We start from the raw sequence: 21139 nt of genomic DNA, 5'->3' as shown, positions 1-21139 counted from the left end.
TCAATCTATCTATCTATCTATCTATCTATCTATCTATCTATCTATCTATCTATCTATCTATCATCTATCATTTATCTATTCCTACTGTCTGTCTATCTATCTATCTATCTATCTATCTATCTATCTATCTATCTATCTATCATCTATCTATCTATCTATCATCTCTCATTCTCTCTCTCATAGTGGTGTTAATGATGTTGCTGAGGAGGAGGAAGATGAGAATTATGGTGATGATTACTTGATAGATCTCCGAAGTAAGATATATTTAGTATTTTACATAGAAATATCTAGTGACTGGAAATGTTGAACTCATGAAATATGTTTAGGTGCTTGACATAAATGTTATACTTTACCATATTAATTATTTGTGTAGATGTTTTATTCATATTTGGAATTTAAAAGGCCAAGGCCTCAATAAGTAATGTATACAATGTCTTTCCCTTAATTAGACTCAGAAAATAGTCAATTTCAAGATCCTTTATGTATCAAAAAAATAAGACACCAGTACTATATCCTTCTTAATAGATGTATTTTTTAATTTTTCTTGAGACAGGGTTTCTCTGTATAGCCCCAGCTGTCCTGGAACTCACTTTGTAGGCCAGGCTGGCCTCAAACTCAGAAATCTGCCTGCCTCTGCCTCCTGAGTGCTGGAATTAAAGGTATGCCTCACCATGACTGGCATATTTTTTGTTTGTAACTGTGCACACATGTGTGTGATGCATGTGAGAGAGAATGTCTGTGTGTGTGAGAGGGTGTGTGTTTGTATGTGTGTGTTCATGAGTATGTATGTGTGTCTGTAGGTACAGGTGTGTGTTTCTGTGTATGGTGTGTCACATGCCTCTGAAGTCCAGAAGAGACTGTCAGACACTTAGAAATGGACATAGAGTACCATAAGCCAGGTCACTGTGGATGTTAGGAACTACGGTCTCTGCAGCAGCTGTTATGTACTCTTAACTGCCAAGCCATTTCTCTATCTTTCCTGGCCTGATTGTATCTGATGCATCTTGGATCTTATGGGGCCTTTAAGTTTCTCTCTATGATTTCAACAACTAGCAGAATCTATAACCTACTAGACTGATATGTAAGTTAGGCATTAAAGTTCTAAATACTTAAAGAGCCCTGGTGCAAAAGTCACCACCTCACCTAAGATGACTAGTACATATTAGGTTAATATGCTTGTTCTTAAAATCATCATAATTACACCTTGTACATTTGTTCAAAACATCAACTTGCCATAAGAAATAAGAACTGAAATATTATCATTTTCACTGGGATTAATGCCTATACTTACCTTTACTAAATGCAGAGGCAAATATTACTTAGTTTTATCCAATTCAAATGTTGCATTAGAGTGTTGTTCTCTTTGGTAACTAAGATTTCATTGAGGAATATGGAGCAGTTCTTTACTGTATGGCAATATAGATAATCTATTTATGTATTTGAAGAGAAAAGTTGTAACTTATTTATTATTCAACTTTCAGATACAAAAGTTCATGTTTGTTACAGCACAATCATTTAAGATGTTTACGCTGGAATGTGCACTCAGCGCTGTAAACTGCTGCGAATTTTTCCTATATCCCATATCTCTTTGGAAGACATTGGGAACTAGTACACACTGATCCCTTCCTTTTCTTCCTGTTGTATAATGCAGCAGGTTAGTATTGGCGTGCCACCATAATCTTAATCATTGTGACTAGGTTTGCTGAGGTTGCAATGACAACAGCGATAATACTCATTGTAAAAAGAAAAAAAAAAAGTGCCAAAGCACTGCCTGCCCACACTAGCCTGTGCCTTCTACCCAGCTTACTTTATTTTCCCTGCCAGCATAATCTGTATTCCAGTTAATAATTTAGTGTTATTCAACTTCTTATCTTCTGAAAAGGAGAGTCTATTTTGAATCACAAGGCAGCTGACCTTGAAAGCAAGATATATATATATATATATATATATATGTATATATATATGTATATATATATACACATATATATGTATATATATGTATATTCATATATACTCATATATCTATATCTATCTATCTATATATATACCAATATATCAATATATCAATATATATATATATATATATATATATATCACCCAAAGATTTCCCTCGATGGATTTCTTTGTTCCAGATGAGTGTCAGTGTACAATCCCCAATGCTCTATCAATACTGAATGATATAGATTCAGTGATTCTTAGTCTTGAACTTTACTTGTATTTGTATGTGTTTTTACAAATCTTATGGTTATGAGTAAGTAGAACACAGATAAATTTGGGAGTGTAAAGCAAGGGTATCAAGAATTCAAAAGTAGCTTGGGTTGCAAAAGGTTACCAATGCCACCAAGTAATATATCTACCTAAATAAGACAACTGTGTTGTATCACTACTGCTGTAGAGAATAAGGCCATTTCTCTCAGTCTACTCTGTTGTTTCATAAAGGACCTGTGTGTTCCCAGTCTGTTTTTCTAAAAATATGAAATAACATTTTCTAGAAGTGTGTGAATTATTCAATTTGGCAAAAGAAAAAAACTGTGAATTAAATGTAAAACCAAAAGATTTACGTTGGTTACAGAGACTAAAGTTTGTGATCTACAAGACATTAGTTAAGAAATAACCGAGATATAATTATGATTTTAAAAGAAGAAATTAAAATATAGTTAAACAGTTATAAGAGCCTAATTTAGATTTAACAATCATCATTCTTATGACAAGGATTGTCAATATATGATGCACAATTATTCATGATAATGACAATAATAGAATAGTAACATACTTTCTATAATGTATATATGCACTAATGAGTTGATGGATGTGACTCTGATTAATACTACCCGGCTGTACTAGACCAAAGAAAAACATAGTAAGAAAGAAAGGTGCTTTTGCTCATCTGGAAAATTATACACAATCTGGACTTTATAGAAATATTAATATTTTTTAGTATTAAGTCTATTATTATAGCTAATGTCTAACTTATTTGTCTATCAGTGATAACTATTTGCTTTGGAGATAAACATTTCCATTTTTTTTGACTTTTTTATAATTTACTTTTTTCTTATCATCAAACTTAAGAAGTGGATACACGCTTTTCATCTCAAAAGAGGAATGTTAATTTAGCTAGTGCAGTAGTATCCAGGAAGCATAATGATTTTATTGAGTTTCCTATGAGAAGTGAGAAATTATAGTTTGTTTTGCTTTTAAGTAATAGTTTATTGTGTTGAATGGCTTTTATATATTTTGTTTTTCTGTTTAAAGTGACAGTGACTCTGTGTCTGTGTGAGTTGGCACTAACCTTCACCTCATGTTTATTGACTGTATTTGTGTACTTTTCATACTGGTAAAATAGAATATAGAAATAATGGAAATTACAGATATACTTTGGAGAATAAATTTACGGAACATATTTCATTAACTATACTTGAAAAGAAAATGTTTTTATGTAGATATTAGCATCAAAATTCCTTTCATGAAAACATTCTAATGAAAATAACCCTGATTTTTATTAACCCATTTTCTATTTTAAATCACACTAGGAAGGAATGGTTAAATCCAATATAAAGCATAGGACAATTTAACAGGCTTAATAGTCCTATAGATAAGATAGAAATGTTTCTGCTATTATCCTGAGAGTTGGTGGTGAGTTAAGTTTTCTTCTTTAAGCACTCATTATGTTACGCTACTCATTATGTTTCTTTAATGAAAATCAATCGATGTACTTTTAAAGACAGTTCATAGAATCATTGCTTTGAGAAAGCATTTCTGAAAATCTTTCATCATACTGATTCCGTTGCTGTTTTGTCTATAGTCATCATTCCCTTCAGAGTGACTAATTGCCCAGGTCTCAGAGAGTACATATTTTAGCTATCCAAATAATAGGTTTTCTTAAGGAACAGGAATATATTTCTTGGCCTTCAAACTGATACTGAAGAGTGGACTCTGTAAAGAGGTATTTTCATGTGATGTGTGGTTGTGAACACTTGTGAATACAGCAGTCAGAAGTAGAGTCAAGAGGATTTCTGTGAGTTTGAGATCATCTCATTGACTCAGTGAGCTTCAAACCAGCCAGGGTGACAGTGAATCTAGTCCTCAAAGACAGAGAAAGGATGGGGAGGGCTCAGTAGCTTTGGTCTCATCTCCTCAACAATTATGCTGTTTGTCTTTTAATTTAAGCCTTTAAAAAAATATAACGTAGCCTTGATGATTTCATCTTTCCTTTCCTAACTAATGTGAAGACATGTAAATGAACATTTCACCTTTTTTGAATCTGAGACCTATGGAAACTTTATCTTATAACATTATTTTGCCAACTAGTGCCATTAGAATATTTTCTGAGTTCTCTGAAGGCCACACTCACTTTTGAATGAAAATAAAAGTAAAATCACAGAGTATGATGTACTTTTCATTATGATACATAATTAGCAACACAAATCAATAACTTTAAAATTTTACTTTCTCTTTCACCTTTACTTTTCCCCTTCCATGGGTGTCTCCTTTATCTATAATCCATAATCAATGTTGGATCGAATATACAAGGAAAGCAAGAGTGCAATATTTCTTTTGGTTATTACTTATAATCTTCAGCTCTAAATTAATATGTTTGCCTTTATTTTCCTTTCAATTCTTCCACCCTTTCTATGCATCACCCTTCCAGGCTTCCTGTCAGCCCTCATGTTCCCATTCTTCTTTTTAAAGAAAGAAAAATATTGTGAATAGAGTCAAATAAACTTTAAAAATAAAGACTAAGGTCTTTTCTTGAAGATGATTCTAATCTAATATACAGTTAGAAACAATCTCAATTTAAAACCAATAAAATAAATATTTTGATTTAGTTGACTCCTATGATTAAGACAGCTATTAGTTTCCATTAGGGAACATAATTATTATCATCCAGGTGATTACATCTCACAGTTTCACACACCTATGGAGACTTGGTTGTATTTGATAGCTAGCATGTTTGTCCCATTTCTTCTTGTTAAATTTTATGTTACAATAATTTTTATATTTAATATCCAGTAAACTTTCTATAACCTCTTGAAAAATGAGTTTAATAAGTACTTTTACTGTCCCCCCATTTTTTTCCTGTTTCCTCTAAAACCAAGAGAAATGCTGTGGATTTGAGTAAAAGTAAGTTAAATTAAGTATAGGAAATATTTTTTTTTAACTGCAAAACTCTAGAGTCATCTGTATTCAGATTACTTCATAAGTAGCTTTTACTTTTATCCCTATTTATGAAAATACTGTAGCATCCACACTTTGGAGTGGTCTTCCTTAATCTTGGGTTTCATATGGTCTGTGGGTTGTATCCAAGCTCTTTTTGTTGATGTTGGTGGTGGTGGTGGTGTTGTTGTTCGTATCCACTTATCAGTGAGTACATACTAAGCCAAGAAGTGCTGGCTGATGTGAGCCTGGTATATCTGTCCCCTGAAAGGCTCTGCTAGATCCTGACTAATACAGATGCAGTTGCATGCAGCTAACCATTGGACTGAGCATGAAGATACTAATGGAGGAGTTAGGATAAGAAGGACTGAAGAAACTGAATCTGATTGCAATCCCATAGGAAGAACAACAGTATCAACCAGCCAGACCTCCCCCACCACCACAAAGCTCCCAGGGACTAAACCACCAACCAAAGAGTACACATGGGGGCACCCATGTCTCTAGCTGGATATGTAGCAGAAGATTGCCATATTTAGCATCAATGGGAGAGAAGCCCCTTGGACCCGTGGAGGCTTGATGGCCCAGTGTAGAATACTAGGGCAATGAGGCATGAGTTGGTGGACGAGTCAGGGAGCACCCTCATAGAGGCAGGGGTAAGGGTAAGGGAGATAGGGGCTTTGTGGAGAAGAAATTGGGAAGGAGGATAAAAATTGAAACGCAAATAAATAAATTAACCAATAAAAGAAGAATACAGGAAATTGAGGACATTGTATGGGATTTATAAAAACAGTAGAGTCCTTAGCAGTAGAGTATCACTCAAAAGGAGTCTTGGTTCTACAACCAAACTTTAACATGTCTAGTTGTGTAAGTCAGAAAGCTAGGGCACATTTGCATCCCTTTCAAGTCTAGTGATTTGTGTAGTTAGTTCAGAAAATTATCAGTTAAAGAATTATAAAAAGAAGGATTTTACTGTACCTGTTAAGCTGAGGAAAAAGGTTGGTACACTGAGTTGAAGCATACTAACCATGTTGCTGCCCCAACCCCTCCAGAAATTTGCAGTCATGAAGTGACATGGAGGGTAAATTGATAATTTGGAAATATTATGTGGGTCATATTAAGATTCTGCCTGTACATTGCTAGATCACATCATAAATCTCAGTCTCACAAATTATAAATCTACTCCAAAATAAACAAGTCAGTTTTATTGTACGTTCAAAGGAAACCTGCCACTTTAAGTGTTCGGTGTGTTAAGAGACAGGTTACAGTTTTAACTTACCTAATTTTAAGATTAATATGAATTTGACTTTTAAAAACATAGTGGTATGTGTTTGAAGCTCTTCATGTGGGTTACCATCCACAACAATTTCAGGTTAAATCCTGACAGAGACTCCTGTTTTGTTTAACTGCTCTCTAAGTGAGGTCATTTATTGTGTACTGGAAATCAATTTAGAAGATCATGTTAGTCTACTAAGCACTTCAGATAAGGCAGTTCCATGAAGCACTCCAAGATTATCACAAGGAATTGCTCTCATATGCCATAAAAGAATAATGAGCAGAACATGGCCTGCTGAAAGGAGTTACAGTTTGACAGCCCCTCCCAGAGAAGCATTGAAATCATGCAGTGACAGTTAGCTCTGGTTAGTACTCACAACTTGAAAGCATAACAGCTAGCATACTCTGGGTGTGTGGAGCGATTCGTATGTGTGTCTCTCAATCGATGATGAGGGTTTCAGAGCCGATACTGGACATGGACATGGGAAACTACAGTGAAGTTTTGGACCCAACTTACTCGACCTTGGAGTTTGACACTATGCAGATTCTGTATAATCCCAATGGTGAGTTCTCATATGATTATACATAAGAGAAATAAGCACAAGAGAAAGAAATGGAGCTCTCAGATAGGATGGATTAGCTTTGTTGCTGGAGAATTAAAGAGTTGTGTCTAAGACCACAAATCGGAACATGAATTCAAATTTTGTGTTACCTAAGCTGCTTAATGTTAGAGATAGTTATAATCTTGGGTTTATATAGGCTAGAGAGTTACAAAGCATAGTTTCAGAGGCTTAAACAGCCTGTACATTAAAGTGATAGTGATTTTGAGAGATTGGCCTTGAAAATAGATTTTGTATACAGTATGTAAAGTGGCTTATGGACAACATTACACTGGATGCTGAGGAGGTTTACTGGCTCTACTCTTCAGCTCATCATCTCAGTACTCCATTGCTGAGGATAAGAAATTCCACCTAAGATAACTGTGTAGTCGCTTCACTGGACACAGACATAAAAAGAAATAAAGGTTTATATTATAACCTCAGGTTGACGAGCTAATGTTTAGATTCCAGAGCTTGGGGCATGTGTCTACTGTAATATTTTAACTTTAAAGAAGACAGATTACTTCAGGTTTGATTCTTTAGGTAATACAGTTTACTATCTACTCATAATATAGACTTCTTTTTCTGAATAGAAAGATTACTCAAGACAGGTTGTAACTGTTAACCCTTACAATTATGTATACTATGAGTAAAATGCATACCTGTGTGCATGTGTCAGTGTGAATGCATCTTTGTATAGTTCAGGACTGAAAAATGATCTTATGATTAACTTAATATTCTTCTGACCTGTGAACTTTATATATTCAATAAGCAATAGCTTAATAGTGGAGAAACTTGTAGAAACTCAAAACCCAATTCTCTAATTTAGCATAAATGAAGTATGAAACTATAGTGTAATTTCTAGGATGGCACAGTATTGATAAAGGATACCCAATATCTATTTCAATAGAATCAGAGTTTTAATAAGAGGCCACAGATTCATAAAGAGTAGGTACAGATGTACTATATTAATATAATGAATATTTCAGTGTATCCTAAAACAATTTACACTCATACTACTTGCCCAGTAGTGTCTAATTGTTTGCTTGTAACCACATTGTCAACTGCATGTAAATATGGCATCAAAAATAAAGCCAAACTTAAATTTGTTTGTAATATTTTAATGTTATCCAACAAAGCACAATTGATTCCAGATACTTCTTTAAAGTATTTATTATTTAAAATCATTTCAAAATTCAAATATATTTGATTACATTTTTCTCTACTATGTTCTTCAACTTCCTCTTCTGTTTCCTATACATCCTACTTTAAATTTCTTCTCAAATAAAAAGAAAAACAAAAACCCAATATAACAATAATAATTCTCAAAACCAAGAAATCAAAATAAAACAATACCCAGAAAGAAAAGCAAATAACCCTTTATCAAACTGTAACCAAATAAAAGCACACAAGAATGTGGAGTTTATTATATGAAATCAGCTATTCCTGAATATGAGGCCTTCCCAGAAGTGTTTGGTATACTCCTTCTTCATTGGAGAACACTGACTTTCTCTCTTCCAGCAGGTATATGATAGTCCATTTGTACATTTTATGTTAGAGTCTAGGTTTTCCTTCGTTCACTCATATTTTTAAATATATCAAACAAAACATAAGAAGATAAAACTATTAAATGGATGTTGGACAAGACAAACCAGCAGAAAAAAAGAACACCAAGAGAAGGCAAAAAAATCAGAGACCCACTTCTTCTTGTAGTTAGGGATCCCATAGAAATAGTAAATTGAAAAGCCCTTACACACACACACATACACACACACACACACACACACACACACACACACACACACACACACACATATATATATATATATATATATTAATATATAACCTGGTACAGACCCATGTAGGCCTTGTGCATTCTGGTTAAGCCCCTGTAAGTTCACATGAGCCTTGAATAGTTGATTTTGAGGAACTTGTCTCCTAATGTCCTTCATTCTCTCTGGTTCTTATATTTTTTCTACCTCTTCTTCCAAGGGGATCCCTGAACTCTGATGGAGTCATCCCACTTAGGATTGATTGTTTTAAGATCTCTCAATCTCTATGTAATATGTGGCTGTGATTTCAGAGAGTTCTAATTTCCATTCAACATTACTAATACCTTGTTAATATTATAATTCAATTAGTAAATGCCAACTTTGTATTTTACCAATTTTTATTAGAGATAAAGTAATAGGTTATTTTTATACTTATAATAATATGTATTTAGTTTATGCTCAATTAATATTTTGTGGTTGAATCTATAGTCTTGTGCCTACTAAGCAAATTCTATTTCATTGAGTGATATCCCTAGGCAACCACCAAGTTCAAGTTTTAATATATTACCTTATGCATATAAAGTCTTTGAGTATGGCTGGATTCATAGAATACTTACAGCAATGTAAACTCATTAAAGAAATATTTATATAGTAATGATTATATATATATATATACACACACATACACACACACACACACACATATATATATATATATATATATATATATATATATATATAATATCATGGAACTACATATAGGCTTTTGGGACCACACAAACACCCACATATGTATATGTATGTATTAATTGCTTTTGAACATGTATTAGATGTTCCACTGTAGCTCAGTAGAGTTCTAAGAAGTGATAAACAGAAGTATGAGAAAAACATTAATTGATTAATTCTCTGACATTATGATACTGATATTTTCCATGTAAAGATGTATTTATGAGCCAATCCATTTGTAGTACAATTATAGACAATAATAATGGACCTTAAAATGCATTTAAAAATAATGGTAGTTTGTTCAACTCTAGGCTTTCTTTGAAGGACAGATGGGAGATGATTGACTTTGAATTCTCAAGCAGATTCATACAAAACATGAGAAGTGTTCTGGAACCTCAGAGTTAGCTTAAATACCAGTGTGGAAATGTTTAGGAAACTTTTAAAAGTATAGTTGACGAAATCAGATTCAAAGAACACAGAAAGGTAGCAGATGTGTAGAACAGTGAACATGTTGGAAGCCATAACGGGCAGTGGGCTGAGAGTGGTGGGATGTACCAGAACAGGGCAATTCAGTGTGAAGATGATCATTATAGGAAGTGGTGAAATAACTGGCTTTATGCTTTCAACTCTCCACGTATTGGACGGACAAAGATCATGTGAAGCAGCTGTCTGATAAACAAAATGAGAGTATGAAAATTAGATAGAATGTTTTCCAGTAATTCTTAGAAAGGGTGACCATGTTAGGTAAAACCATTCACCTTTGCTCTACATATCTTTTGTAGGGTATTCAATTAAATGTAAATGGTAATGAATTAACTCATGGAAGACACTTAAAACTTTATCTCTGGTGTGGAACCACTGACTTATATGCAGAGGGCCAAATGAAGCAGATCAACTGGGGAAAATTATTTTCAACTATTATGCTTACTAGACATCACAAATGAAATTATTAAATAGGTTTTCACGTCTTTAAAATTGTACTCTATGATGTTATCATGGAAGAAATAAAATCCGAAGTTTTGTTGTTGTTGTTGTTTTGTTTTTCTTGTTTGTTTTATTTTATCACTGAGTTGATATCTGTCATGAAATTGCATGAGCTTCTCTTAAGAAAGGTTGTGTAATTGAGATGAATCATAACCCAAAATTAAATGATCAGATAGGAAACAGAGGCTGAGGAGGATTTCTCAGCACTTGAAATGAAAGCAGCAATAAGGGAGTCTCTGTAAAGCAAAGAATGACAAAGGAGCAAAAAGTTGACAATGGGATGTAGTAACTTCTCTCATCTTTCTTCAACAGACAGTTCTGCCCCAGAGACCACAAGTATGAATACCACAGACAGTGGTGTCAACTGTTTATGTGCCATCTGTGGTGACAGAGCAACAGGAAAGCACTATGGGGCGTCCAGTTGTGATGGCTGCAAAGGCTTTTTCAGGCGCAGCATTCGGAAGAGTCATGTTTATTCCTGCAGGTAGTAGGGTGCTCATTTCAGCAAAATTTTCTTTCTTACTGTCTAAAGATATGAACAAGGTTAATTAAGAGCTTTCATAACTCTGTAAGTCAGAACCAAATTGACAAGCTTCAAAATGAACTCATGGTTGTATGTGCAGTTTACATTCACATTGGTAGTTCCATCTTATAAACAATCTGAGACTTGTAAATGTGCATAAAGAAATTCTCATACCTACCACCCAGTTTAGAGCAATATAATTTAATACTCCAGTGGACACCTCCATGGCCACTTGTCCTCAGTGGCAAAGGGGGAACTACCCTCTAGAGTTTGGTGTTAATCTTTTCTTTGTGTTTCTTTATTGTTTTATCACATGTTCATATGCCACTAAATACTGTTTTAAATCTATTAAAATGGATTAAAGCGGGCAGTTTTTGTGTAATTTCTCTTTAAGGTCCATATATCCTGGGTTTTTAGCAAAAAAAAAAAATTAAAACTACAGGGTGACTTTGTATCTTATGGGTTTCAAATGGTAAAATTTAATTTTCATTTCAAAGTAATTCTCAGGTTAAATTTTACACAACCAACTGGGTTGTGTCTAAATTTTATTTAATTCATAAGTCCATACATTTCTACTAGTCTTTTTAATAGTACTTAGCCAATATCACAGCTAAGTTTAAGTTTAGGTATTTATTCTGATTGATTTCTATGATTGTCTTGGAGTATATACTGTTTAGGTTGAACTTGGCCTGTTGACACAAATCATTGAATTTTAGCAGAAAGAACAAAAAATCTATTTTCGTAAGAATAAGTTGGACATTTGAGAATTCCCAATCTGGTAACATTTGACTGTTCAAGGTATAATAAAGGTTAATATGTAACTTCATAAATTTCTACCTTGTGTTCTTTTGTAATATTTGAAGGGGAGTTTGATGTCAATTAAAAAATGTAAATCATCTACTTTAAAATTTGACAAAGTAAAGAGCATTTAGATGGTATTATGTCCACATGCCCATTCCATAGCTAAAAATGAGTTGTCTCTCCTACCAAACACGTTTTCTCCATGGTTACCTTACACACTTGAGTGTTCTACACATTAACACCTGAAGAAACAAAGCAACATAGAGGTGCCAGTGTTTGGAGTCATGTGCACTATTAAAAGTGAGACACAGTTCCATGAAAAGTGACAGCCCTGATCATGGAATATGATGACTTTTATCTTCACTTTATTGGGGGAATAAGGAAGAATCACCATCAGAGCAAGTTTTTGAGGTGTACTAGTACCCCAGAGGCAGAGGCAAGTGGGAATTTGTAGCTTCATACTATGTGTGCTGCCCACTAATTAGGCTACTATACAGTTTTGATATCCAGCAATCTTTATGGTCTTTTTTTTTTCTTCTTCTGGAAAATAGTTGTTGTATGGATGCAATTTGAGAGTTCATGTCTTTAAAGTCAAGATAACTGGTCTCAAATGTACTATTGCTTAGACTGATAAATTATAACTTGACTTTAACAGTCTTATGCTGCTGAAGCTGGATTTCCCCTCCTAAAGAACTTAAATCTTTTAATTTAATGATATTTATGGGATGCTTTCTATAACTTCTGTCAATGTTTCTGTGTATTTGGTAGATTTCAAATTCTTTTATCATCCATTCTGTACTTACATAAAGATATTGAACATGTTAAGAACTTCATGGTGTATGTTTCTTCTTTCTTTTTAATTAAATTAATGTGATTTAAATATATTCTCCTTGTGATTTTTGGTCACATGTTCTCCTCTTCTGAGTATTTTTAGCCCCATATTCAAAGGAGTGATTTGCATTTTAATGTGTGTTAATTTTGAGAGTACAACTCACATGTTAAGTCTTGTCTGTAAATATTACTAGGTCATAAATCACATTGTATTATCCTTATCGTTCAATAATCACCAGCAACAAATGCAACAATAGCAACATGTGTAGCTAGGAATTCACATAATAGCATATTAAGAATTGTGTGACTATTGATACCATCAATTAAAAGTAGCCCCCAATTACTGCGTAATGAAGTCTCTAGTAGGGTGTCCTGCAGTTTCGCTGGCTCTACTTCAGTGTAAGGAAACTATTAATCTGCAACCTGTTACAATAGATTTTCCTCTCTGGACACTGCACTACATGATCTTTGGTATCACCTTCATTTGTAATGGTTTTCAAGGTCCATCAGCATGTGTGTCTGTGCTTAATTCTGACATGTTAACAAATAGTCTTGTTCCAATGTATGGGGTTTTATCTGCTCATCACTCCAAGAGTTTTCATTTATCATGGATATATACAAACCTTGAAATTGCTGTGTCCTATCTGCAATTCAGTTCTTAACTTTTAGAAAAACTGCAAAACATTTTTGCAAAGTATCAGCATTTAATATTCCAACCCACAGGGTATAAGAGCTCCTTTTTGTTGTCTACTACATCTTTAGCAGCGCATGTATGCTATCCACTCTGTGGGTTTTTAAGAGTATAAGATGGTATGTCATTAAGAAGTAACATTCTTATTGGTTTTCTCAATCGTATGTAACTTGATATTCATAATAAATCTTAATTTAATGTGGAGTCATTTAAATTTAATAGAATAAAAGCATTTAAAAAGAGAAACCACACAAAAGTGTAAAAGTATGAATCATAAGCCATTGCCCATCATGCTGAAATCATGTGGCAATAGACACTACATCTTTATATGATGAAGATATTAAACCTAGGCTTGATGTCTATGACTCTTAGTAGCACACACTGGTCCAAAATGATGTAGTCATTCAGATTTATTTATTTATTTATTTATTTTTTGGCAAGACTATCTGAGAAGTGAGTTGTATATTTTCATGCATGTTCCAATCCTGAGCTATTCGATTTCTTAAGAAATTATTTTATACATACTTTGTATTGAGCCCGATTTAACTGTAATTACTTAAAGTCTAATTATTTCCTTATGTGCTTTTTTTTTGATAAATGATTGTCGTGTGTGAACTAATACCTGTTTCTTGTTACAGATTCAGTCGGCAGTGTGTTGTTGACAAGGACAAAAGGAATCAATGCAGATACTGTCGATTAAGAAAGTGTTTTAGAGCAGGAATGAAAAAAGAAGGTAATAGTAATAATAATGATGGTGATAATTTCTACTATTGATGCAAAGGGATAACAATGTGCAAATATTCTCATTAATCACAATAACCTACTTAATAAGTTCTGATTTCCCTCAATATATTAATGGAAAAACCTATCAAAGAGTTCCTAGTTAAAGAATGTAGAGTAAGGATGTGCAGTTATTAGGCAGAGGAAGTAGTGCTTATCTGCTCTGAAAGTTGACACTATCCTTTCCATAGGAAAAATCTACACACAGATTAGAGACATGGATGTACTGTATACACACTTTTCATTTTTAGGAACACCTGGGTGTCTTTACTTATCTCACGAACATCAAGTCCAAATCTTCTTTTTATGTATTCCTGTAATTGGTTTCCTAAATATTGCTGTTTGCTAAACACTGTTCCAGATACCGATATCTGAATTGTGACCATGATAGAGAAGATAATCCTCCATCCTGAGAAGCTCATATTCTATTCAGTTATAGAAGCAATGCAGATATGGTATTCCATGTACAGTAGTTTTACTTTTGCCTGTTAAGTCATATCAATTTATCTTTTCTCAGTCTGACATGATTAAAGACCACTATGCTATACATCCCAAACATCTGGCAGGTTTAGCAGCTGTAAGACTTAATATCTGTATTTTGTTGTGAGTCTATGTCTTCATATGCAAAGAGCTATATCAAAGAGGCAATTTCTCCTTTCAAAATGAATTGGCTAATGTCTTAAACGCTCTATTAGGTAGTTCATAGGGATAATTACATAATTTATCAAATGCTGTTTTTATACTTATTACCTGAAAACAAATCCTTACCTTTATAAAATTGTAAACAAAAACAAATTTGTATTTCCCCTTTGAGTCTAACAATTTATAACAATTTCACTACCTTTGAAAATAGTGAACTTACCTCTTCTGTTTATAAAATGATTGTTTAATTTTACTAAATAGATTGGAAAGTAATTGCTGAGCTTAAAATTTGATGATTCAAACTCTTCAATAAATAATAGAGCTTAATATAAAGATAAATTAAATGGGTACAAATCCAGGGATTTATGTAAAATTTGCAAATGCTTAGGTATCATATACATATGCAGTGTATTAATAAAGTTTGATAATAGAAATCAAATTTATAAAAACAGAAGAAAATCTTTTCACTTCTATTTATTTCCACATAAATAAAAATAACAAGATAAGCTACCAGGTTGTAGGATTTTTAAAATAAAATGTTAAGCATTTGACTTACCCTAAAGATCACTCTCTTTTTTTAGACAAACACCTACTACTTTTTCTGCTAACTAGATTTGGTAGATTTGGGTCTCTGTGATATTGATGTAGAAATTGGTAGTTTTCTTTGCTGGAGAAAAACTTTAATCTTTTGATATCATGATATTTCCAACAGACCCTATTAGAACATTAACCAAGATGAGTGACAGGCTTTCAGCCTTGTCTTCTTGTCTTTTGTTAATGGAAGATAATTTTGTGTTCTCATTTTTGAAATTTAACTTCGACATCCAATTTATTTTTATTTTACATTAATATTTATGCAAGTTCTGGGATAAATCTTCCCTTTTTTTCTTGTTTAAAATTTTGGTTTTCAATAATTCTTAGGACATGTGTATCTCATTCTTTCCTCTCTAAATCACAGAAGTAAATGTACCTTTTATAGTCATTTTATATAATGTGAGGAATGATTTCATATTTCTATAAAGGCTTCTAACTTCTAGAGAGATACTTCAGATTATGCAATGATTTCTGAAGCTAACAGTTGTAAGCATTGCTTTATAAAGGGCCACAGGTCTACTTAAAACCGTCTTAGCTAGAAAAATTTACTTTCTAGTTTAGTAGTGTTTTGTATTTAAAAGAAAACAGGACTTTCAGAATCTATGGCTAACATCTCCGAACAGTGACTATGTTTTTATCTTTGACCTGGCCAACAAGACAGGCAGTATTCTTTGTATTTTACCTTACTGTTTTATTAACTGTGAGAGAATAGAAAGCCATATTAAAACACAGCATGTCAAAACTGGATGACCCAACCATTCTCAGCATTTGTCTCATCACTAAATCCAAGTCACCATATTTTATGAGCTCTGGGGACAAGCTTAACTATTTCTATCTTTAAATGGGTTTCAAAGTGGTTCAAGAGTGAAATAAAAAAAAAAAAACATCTTTATTTCTACATTTTGAAAGACTCTATCTGAACATCTGTAATCTTCCTTATTTCCATCTTTATACTGTAGCCTACGTTAGAGATCTAACAAACAACTACGGTTTTCTCTCTTAGCGGTGCAAAATGAGCGCGACAGAATCAGTACAAGAAGAAGTACCTATGAGGGCAGCAACATTCCCTCCATAAACACTCTGGCACAAGCGGAAGTGAGATCTCGCCAGGTACATCCCACACCCCAGCATTGGCTCTGCAATGGAATCCAGTGTCTGCTATTGCAGCGTGCTGTCATTGTGCTCACTGCTAAAGTCAATAGAGACAGGCTCAAAAGGACCATTTTGAAAGAAGTAGGATAACGGTTGACATTTTTTGAATTTTGGTTCTGAATATATTTTTTAATAACACCCTATCTTTAAATTGAAAAATGAAGTTAATTCAAAGTATAAGATTGTTTGGAAGTTTATTTATGAAGTCAAGTAAAAATATAACATAGCATGTTGTTCTGTTTTATTGCAATATTTTATTGGTTAGATCTATAAAATCATCTGCTCTAATATTGAGGGAACTTTCATCAGCATTTCTTTCCTTTAAATTTATTTTAAGGAAATAAAATTAACTGAACTCAAGAAGTCAACTTGCTATCCCCTTAGAGAACAGATGCTTTGGTGAGCATTAAAGGCAGAGTCATGAAATAGGGAGAAAAGTAAATTTCATTACTTACAAATTTTAAAGTAAGAATATCAGGTGTGAAGCTAAAAGGATCAATCATGCATTTTACACATGTATTCTGAAGACAGTTCATTTTAGCATTGATTTTAATGGAAATGTTCAGGCTGTTTGTCTATGGCAAGGCAAATTATGAAATAGCCAAGCACTTAATCAAGTCCCCTCAGGAGGCAGTGAGTCTACTTTCATTCTTGATAACACACGAGTAATGTGATGAGGTTAACATCCCATTATCATCCCTATTACTAGGAGATTACTTGATGGTCCAATAAAACATTTAGAGTATGGCTTAAAGGGGAGCTGTAAGAGAATATCGGGGTTCACATGACAAAGGCACACATGCAATAAAGAACCTATGGCTAAATTTGACTTTACAAAACTTTAATTAGGTAGAAAACATTGTAAAGTATCATTTTGATTTTCATAATCAAGAATTATGCAAATTTTTAGAATAATTATCACTGTGTTACACATTTCACCATTGCTAAGTTTGTTTCTTAATTTTGGTTGGTTTATTAATTTTATTTTTATGGCCTTCTAATATTTTTAGTTTCTTCTCTAAATATTTTCCACCTTTGATCAACTTATTCACTAACTTTTTTTCCACAAAAATCAACAAAGTAAAGATGGAAAAACCTAATGAAAATATGAGTTTTTAACTAAAAATACAATTATAGAGTTTATTTCTTGTGGTTACTATCCATTTCTTTATGTAGTCAGTTTGAACTACAAACTTCCTCCAAAAACTTAACCTCATTTACAGATTTCGTATTTAAAATAAATTTCTTCACTCTGAGTGTGTATTTATATACTCATGTTTTCAATTTAGCTTTAAACCAAAAAGATTTTATTTCTCAAATTAAAAATGTGGAAAATTTAAGAAATTACTATGATAATGATAATTCTTCCTTTCATGCTATTTATATTATATATTCATAGGAAATAGAGGAAATATTGGCTATTCAGTGGTTTTAATTATAAATTCATATAATATTGTGTTAACATTAGATTTCAGCCCCAAGCCCCAGTTCCAGCACTGACATAAATATTAAGAAAATCGCAAGCATCAGTGACGTTTGTGAGTCCATGAAACAACAGCTCTTAGTCTTGGTGGAATGGGCCAAATACATCCCTGCCTTCTGTGAACTGCCCTTGGATGACCAGGTATGATTTAGAAGAAATTATGTCTTCTTTTAAGAGTGGCTTTAAGATTTGCTAAATTCTTGTGCTCTTTGATTTATATCTGTAATGCATTTAATATATTAGACAGTAGTTGAATTATTATGGGAACTAATCACAAGACTTTACCTTATCCTTTTACCTTTGTATTCTATCAAGAGACAGAAGTGTTTTTTGTCTATTGTTGATTGTCAGGATCTAACAATTATGGAAAGGTTAAGAGTCTGCAGTTTTGGAGTTTAGGCATTTAAATGAGGAAGAAAGGTAAACAGCAAATAACAACTTTCATGACATTTTCTGGTTATTAAAGAGGTAAATATTTGGCAAGCTAAAAGAAGCAAATGGTGACCTGTGGTGTCTTGAGTTTCCTGAATGTACAGAATGAGATTATTCAGAAATGCCTGGCAACTCCTTGACAGAAACTAAGGAGAATATGTTGGTTTCTTTGTGGATACTCTATATAATTAACATGTAAGGGTTTTTTTTTTCTTAATGCTATAAATTTTATTTTGGTACTTATTATACTGAAATATAGAGGTAGCAAAAATATCTGTAGATTCCATATCTGAAATCTACCAAGAAAAATCAAGCAAGATGCAGTCTTCTTTTCCTAATAGATGCAGTTTTTTACTGGGTATTTTGATATTGAGAATTTTTAAATAATAATTTGAAACAGATTTTTTCATTAGAATTTGAAAATTCATTTGTATTTGACTCACTTTGAGCTGTTCTTCCTAAAGTGTATATACACCTTTTTATAGATGAAAATACTATTAAAATTTCCACTTCTTTCACATTGAAAGAATTAACCACACTAAGAATTCAACACTATATGTAGTGCTGTCATTGGCACAAGAAATTCATGCCAAATAAAACAAAAAAAACCAAGTAGGATTGTGTAAAAATTAAGGAAAGGGGAAATATTCACACTCCAGAAGGGAACATAATCATTATAATCATTATAGGAATATAGCAGTTATATTTCTAAGAAGGTACTTTACTTGTGGACAGAAAAAAGTTCCATGAAAACTGAAATCACCCTTACAGTATTTTTTAACTCCCTTCCTGGAGTGAGTCACATTTATTGACATGTCATAAAGATAGCTTGGCTCAGAAGATTATGCCACAGTGAATAAATTGCTAAAAGCTTCCAGTCTCACCCCAAGCAATATAAGTAGGGCTGTGTTATTTATCAGCTTTATAATTTTATTATCATTCACCTTTAAAACCTGCTGACTTATATATAATAATAATGCTCAAAATATTGGGAAATCGGTGCTTGGCAACTATGTAAAACATCTTTGTTTACTTCTCATTCATATTAACAGTATAATATTAATAGTTATGGTTAGTGAATGTTGGTTACAGGTAAAGGCACTGAGGAATAACCTCTCAAATGTATGTTTAATTATGTTATTCTATTTAATTCTTTTTTATTTGATCGTATCTTTATTGACATTTCAAGGGTTATCCCCTTTCCTGGTTTCTCCCCCACCCCAGAAACCCCCTACCACATCCTCCTTCTCGATGCTCCCTTCAACCCACCCACTCCTCCCATCCTCCCCAGGCATTCTCTAACACTGGGGCATCAAGCCTTCACAGGACCAAGGGCCTCTCTTTCCATTGATGTCTGACAAGGGCATTCTCTGCTACATATGTGGCTGGAGCCATAGGTCCCTCCATGAACTCTTTGGTTGGTGGTTTAATCTCTGGGAGCTTCAGGGACTCTGGTTGGTTGATATTGTTCTTCCTATGGGGTTGCAAACACCTTCATCTCCTTCAGTCCTTTCTCTAGCTTCTCTTTTGGGGATACCTTGCTCAGTTCAATGGTTGGCTCTGAGCACCTCTGCATTTAATTCTTTTAGGAGCTCTGTGGTGTAGGTGTTATCTCTGCTTTACAGTTCCTGAAAGTGGACTCCAGACCAGTTTATTCCATCCATAAATTCATAGGATGACTATTTACTAGCAGACTACTGGTTTCAGTTAGGTACTGAGGTAATCGCAGTAAAAGTGCAGATTGCTTCACTGGAAACATTGTAGTCTATTTGGGAGAGATGAACAGTAAAAAGAATATATACAAATTATGAGTAAGTTGACTATGTAGAGGTAGGCTCAATGAAATTTCATAAAATGGAACAGGATGCATTGGAGGGTGAATGAGGGTGAGATGGAAAGACTTGATTATGGGAATCAGAGAAGACATCGTCCAAAGCAAGACACGTGCCAAAGTTGAAAGAGAATTCTTGAGTATATGAACACTGTGCTTAGAGGTTGTCAGGCAGGTGGTGAACAGTGAGTGCTGTAAGATAAAGCAGGGACAGAGCATGCAGTAGGTAAAAAAAAGTAATGTCTACTCACCTCATGTCACATGTAAGGTCACAGTAGAGGAATCTGGACTTTATTTTAAGGACAATTTGAAAGCACTGAAGTTTTTAGCAGAGATGTGGTATGTATATATGAGTGGTTTAATCAAAGATGCTCCAAGACTGTAGAAGTGACTGAGAAGCAAGAATAGCAAGTGGGTGTTCTAGAGTAGTCCAGAGACAGGTTGGAAGCCACAGAGAAGAAAGGCAATGGGTGGATATGGTTTACACTTTAATAACTATCAACACATCCTTGAGAAGTTAAAGAACACTCCACATAGACTTCTGTTGGATCCAAACAATCATATTTGGATGCTTGTAGCATGTACTATTGAGCAGAAAACATAGGAGAAGCATTCATTTGGGAAGTGCTACACTAGTCTTGATTTCTCTGGTTGTAACCAGCACAGAACTGAGGGAAAGAATGAGTATTTACTGCTGCAAGGTCAGACACAACCTAGACACAAGTAGGAGCTGATCACTTTTTTCTTTTCCCCCTAGAAGCCTAGGGTTTGCTTTGTTTGTTTAATTTATTTTTTTGCAGGAAATTTTGTTTATACAAATTTTGCAATTTCATTTCGAGGACTACATCTGGTGTTTCACTTTTCATATGAAA

General features: G+C 33.6%; 1 protein-coding gene across 3 annotated transcripts in view; it reads left to right on the top strand.

Moving 5' to 3' along the window:
* Hnf4g (hepatocyte nuclear factor 4 gamma) overlaps window positions 1-21139 on the top strand; it is a 144641-nt gene that overhangs the window by 111136 nt on the left and 12366 nt on the right. For 2 of the 3 annotated variants that reach the window (XM_085836038.1, XM_021157862.3), the window contains exons 2-5: window positions 10820-10991; window positions 13992-14086; window positions 16373-16479; window positions 17990-18145. In XM_085836038.1, the coding sequence (XP_085692164.1) occupies window positions 10846-10991; window positions 13992-14086; window positions 16373-16479; window positions 17990-18145 (504 nt within the window). In that variant the 5' untranslated portion in view covers window positions 10820-10845. Of the gene's footprint in view, window positions 1-6658; window positions 6990-10819; window positions 10992-13991; window positions 14087-16372; window positions 16480-17989; window positions 18146-21139 lie in introns of those variants that run through there. The other variant, XM_021157861.3, reaches the window with a different exon arrangement.

Source organism: Mus caroli, unplaced genomic scaffold (genome assembly GCF_978045245.1).
Source record: "Mus caroli unplaced genomic scaffold, Mus_caroli_1 scaffold_3, whole genome shotgun sequence".
Taxonomy (NCBI): domain Eukaryota; kingdom Metazoa; phylum Chordata; class Mammalia; order Rodentia; family Muridae; genus Mus; species Mus caroli.
This window is presented reverse-complemented; position numbering and strand designations above follow the sequence as displayed.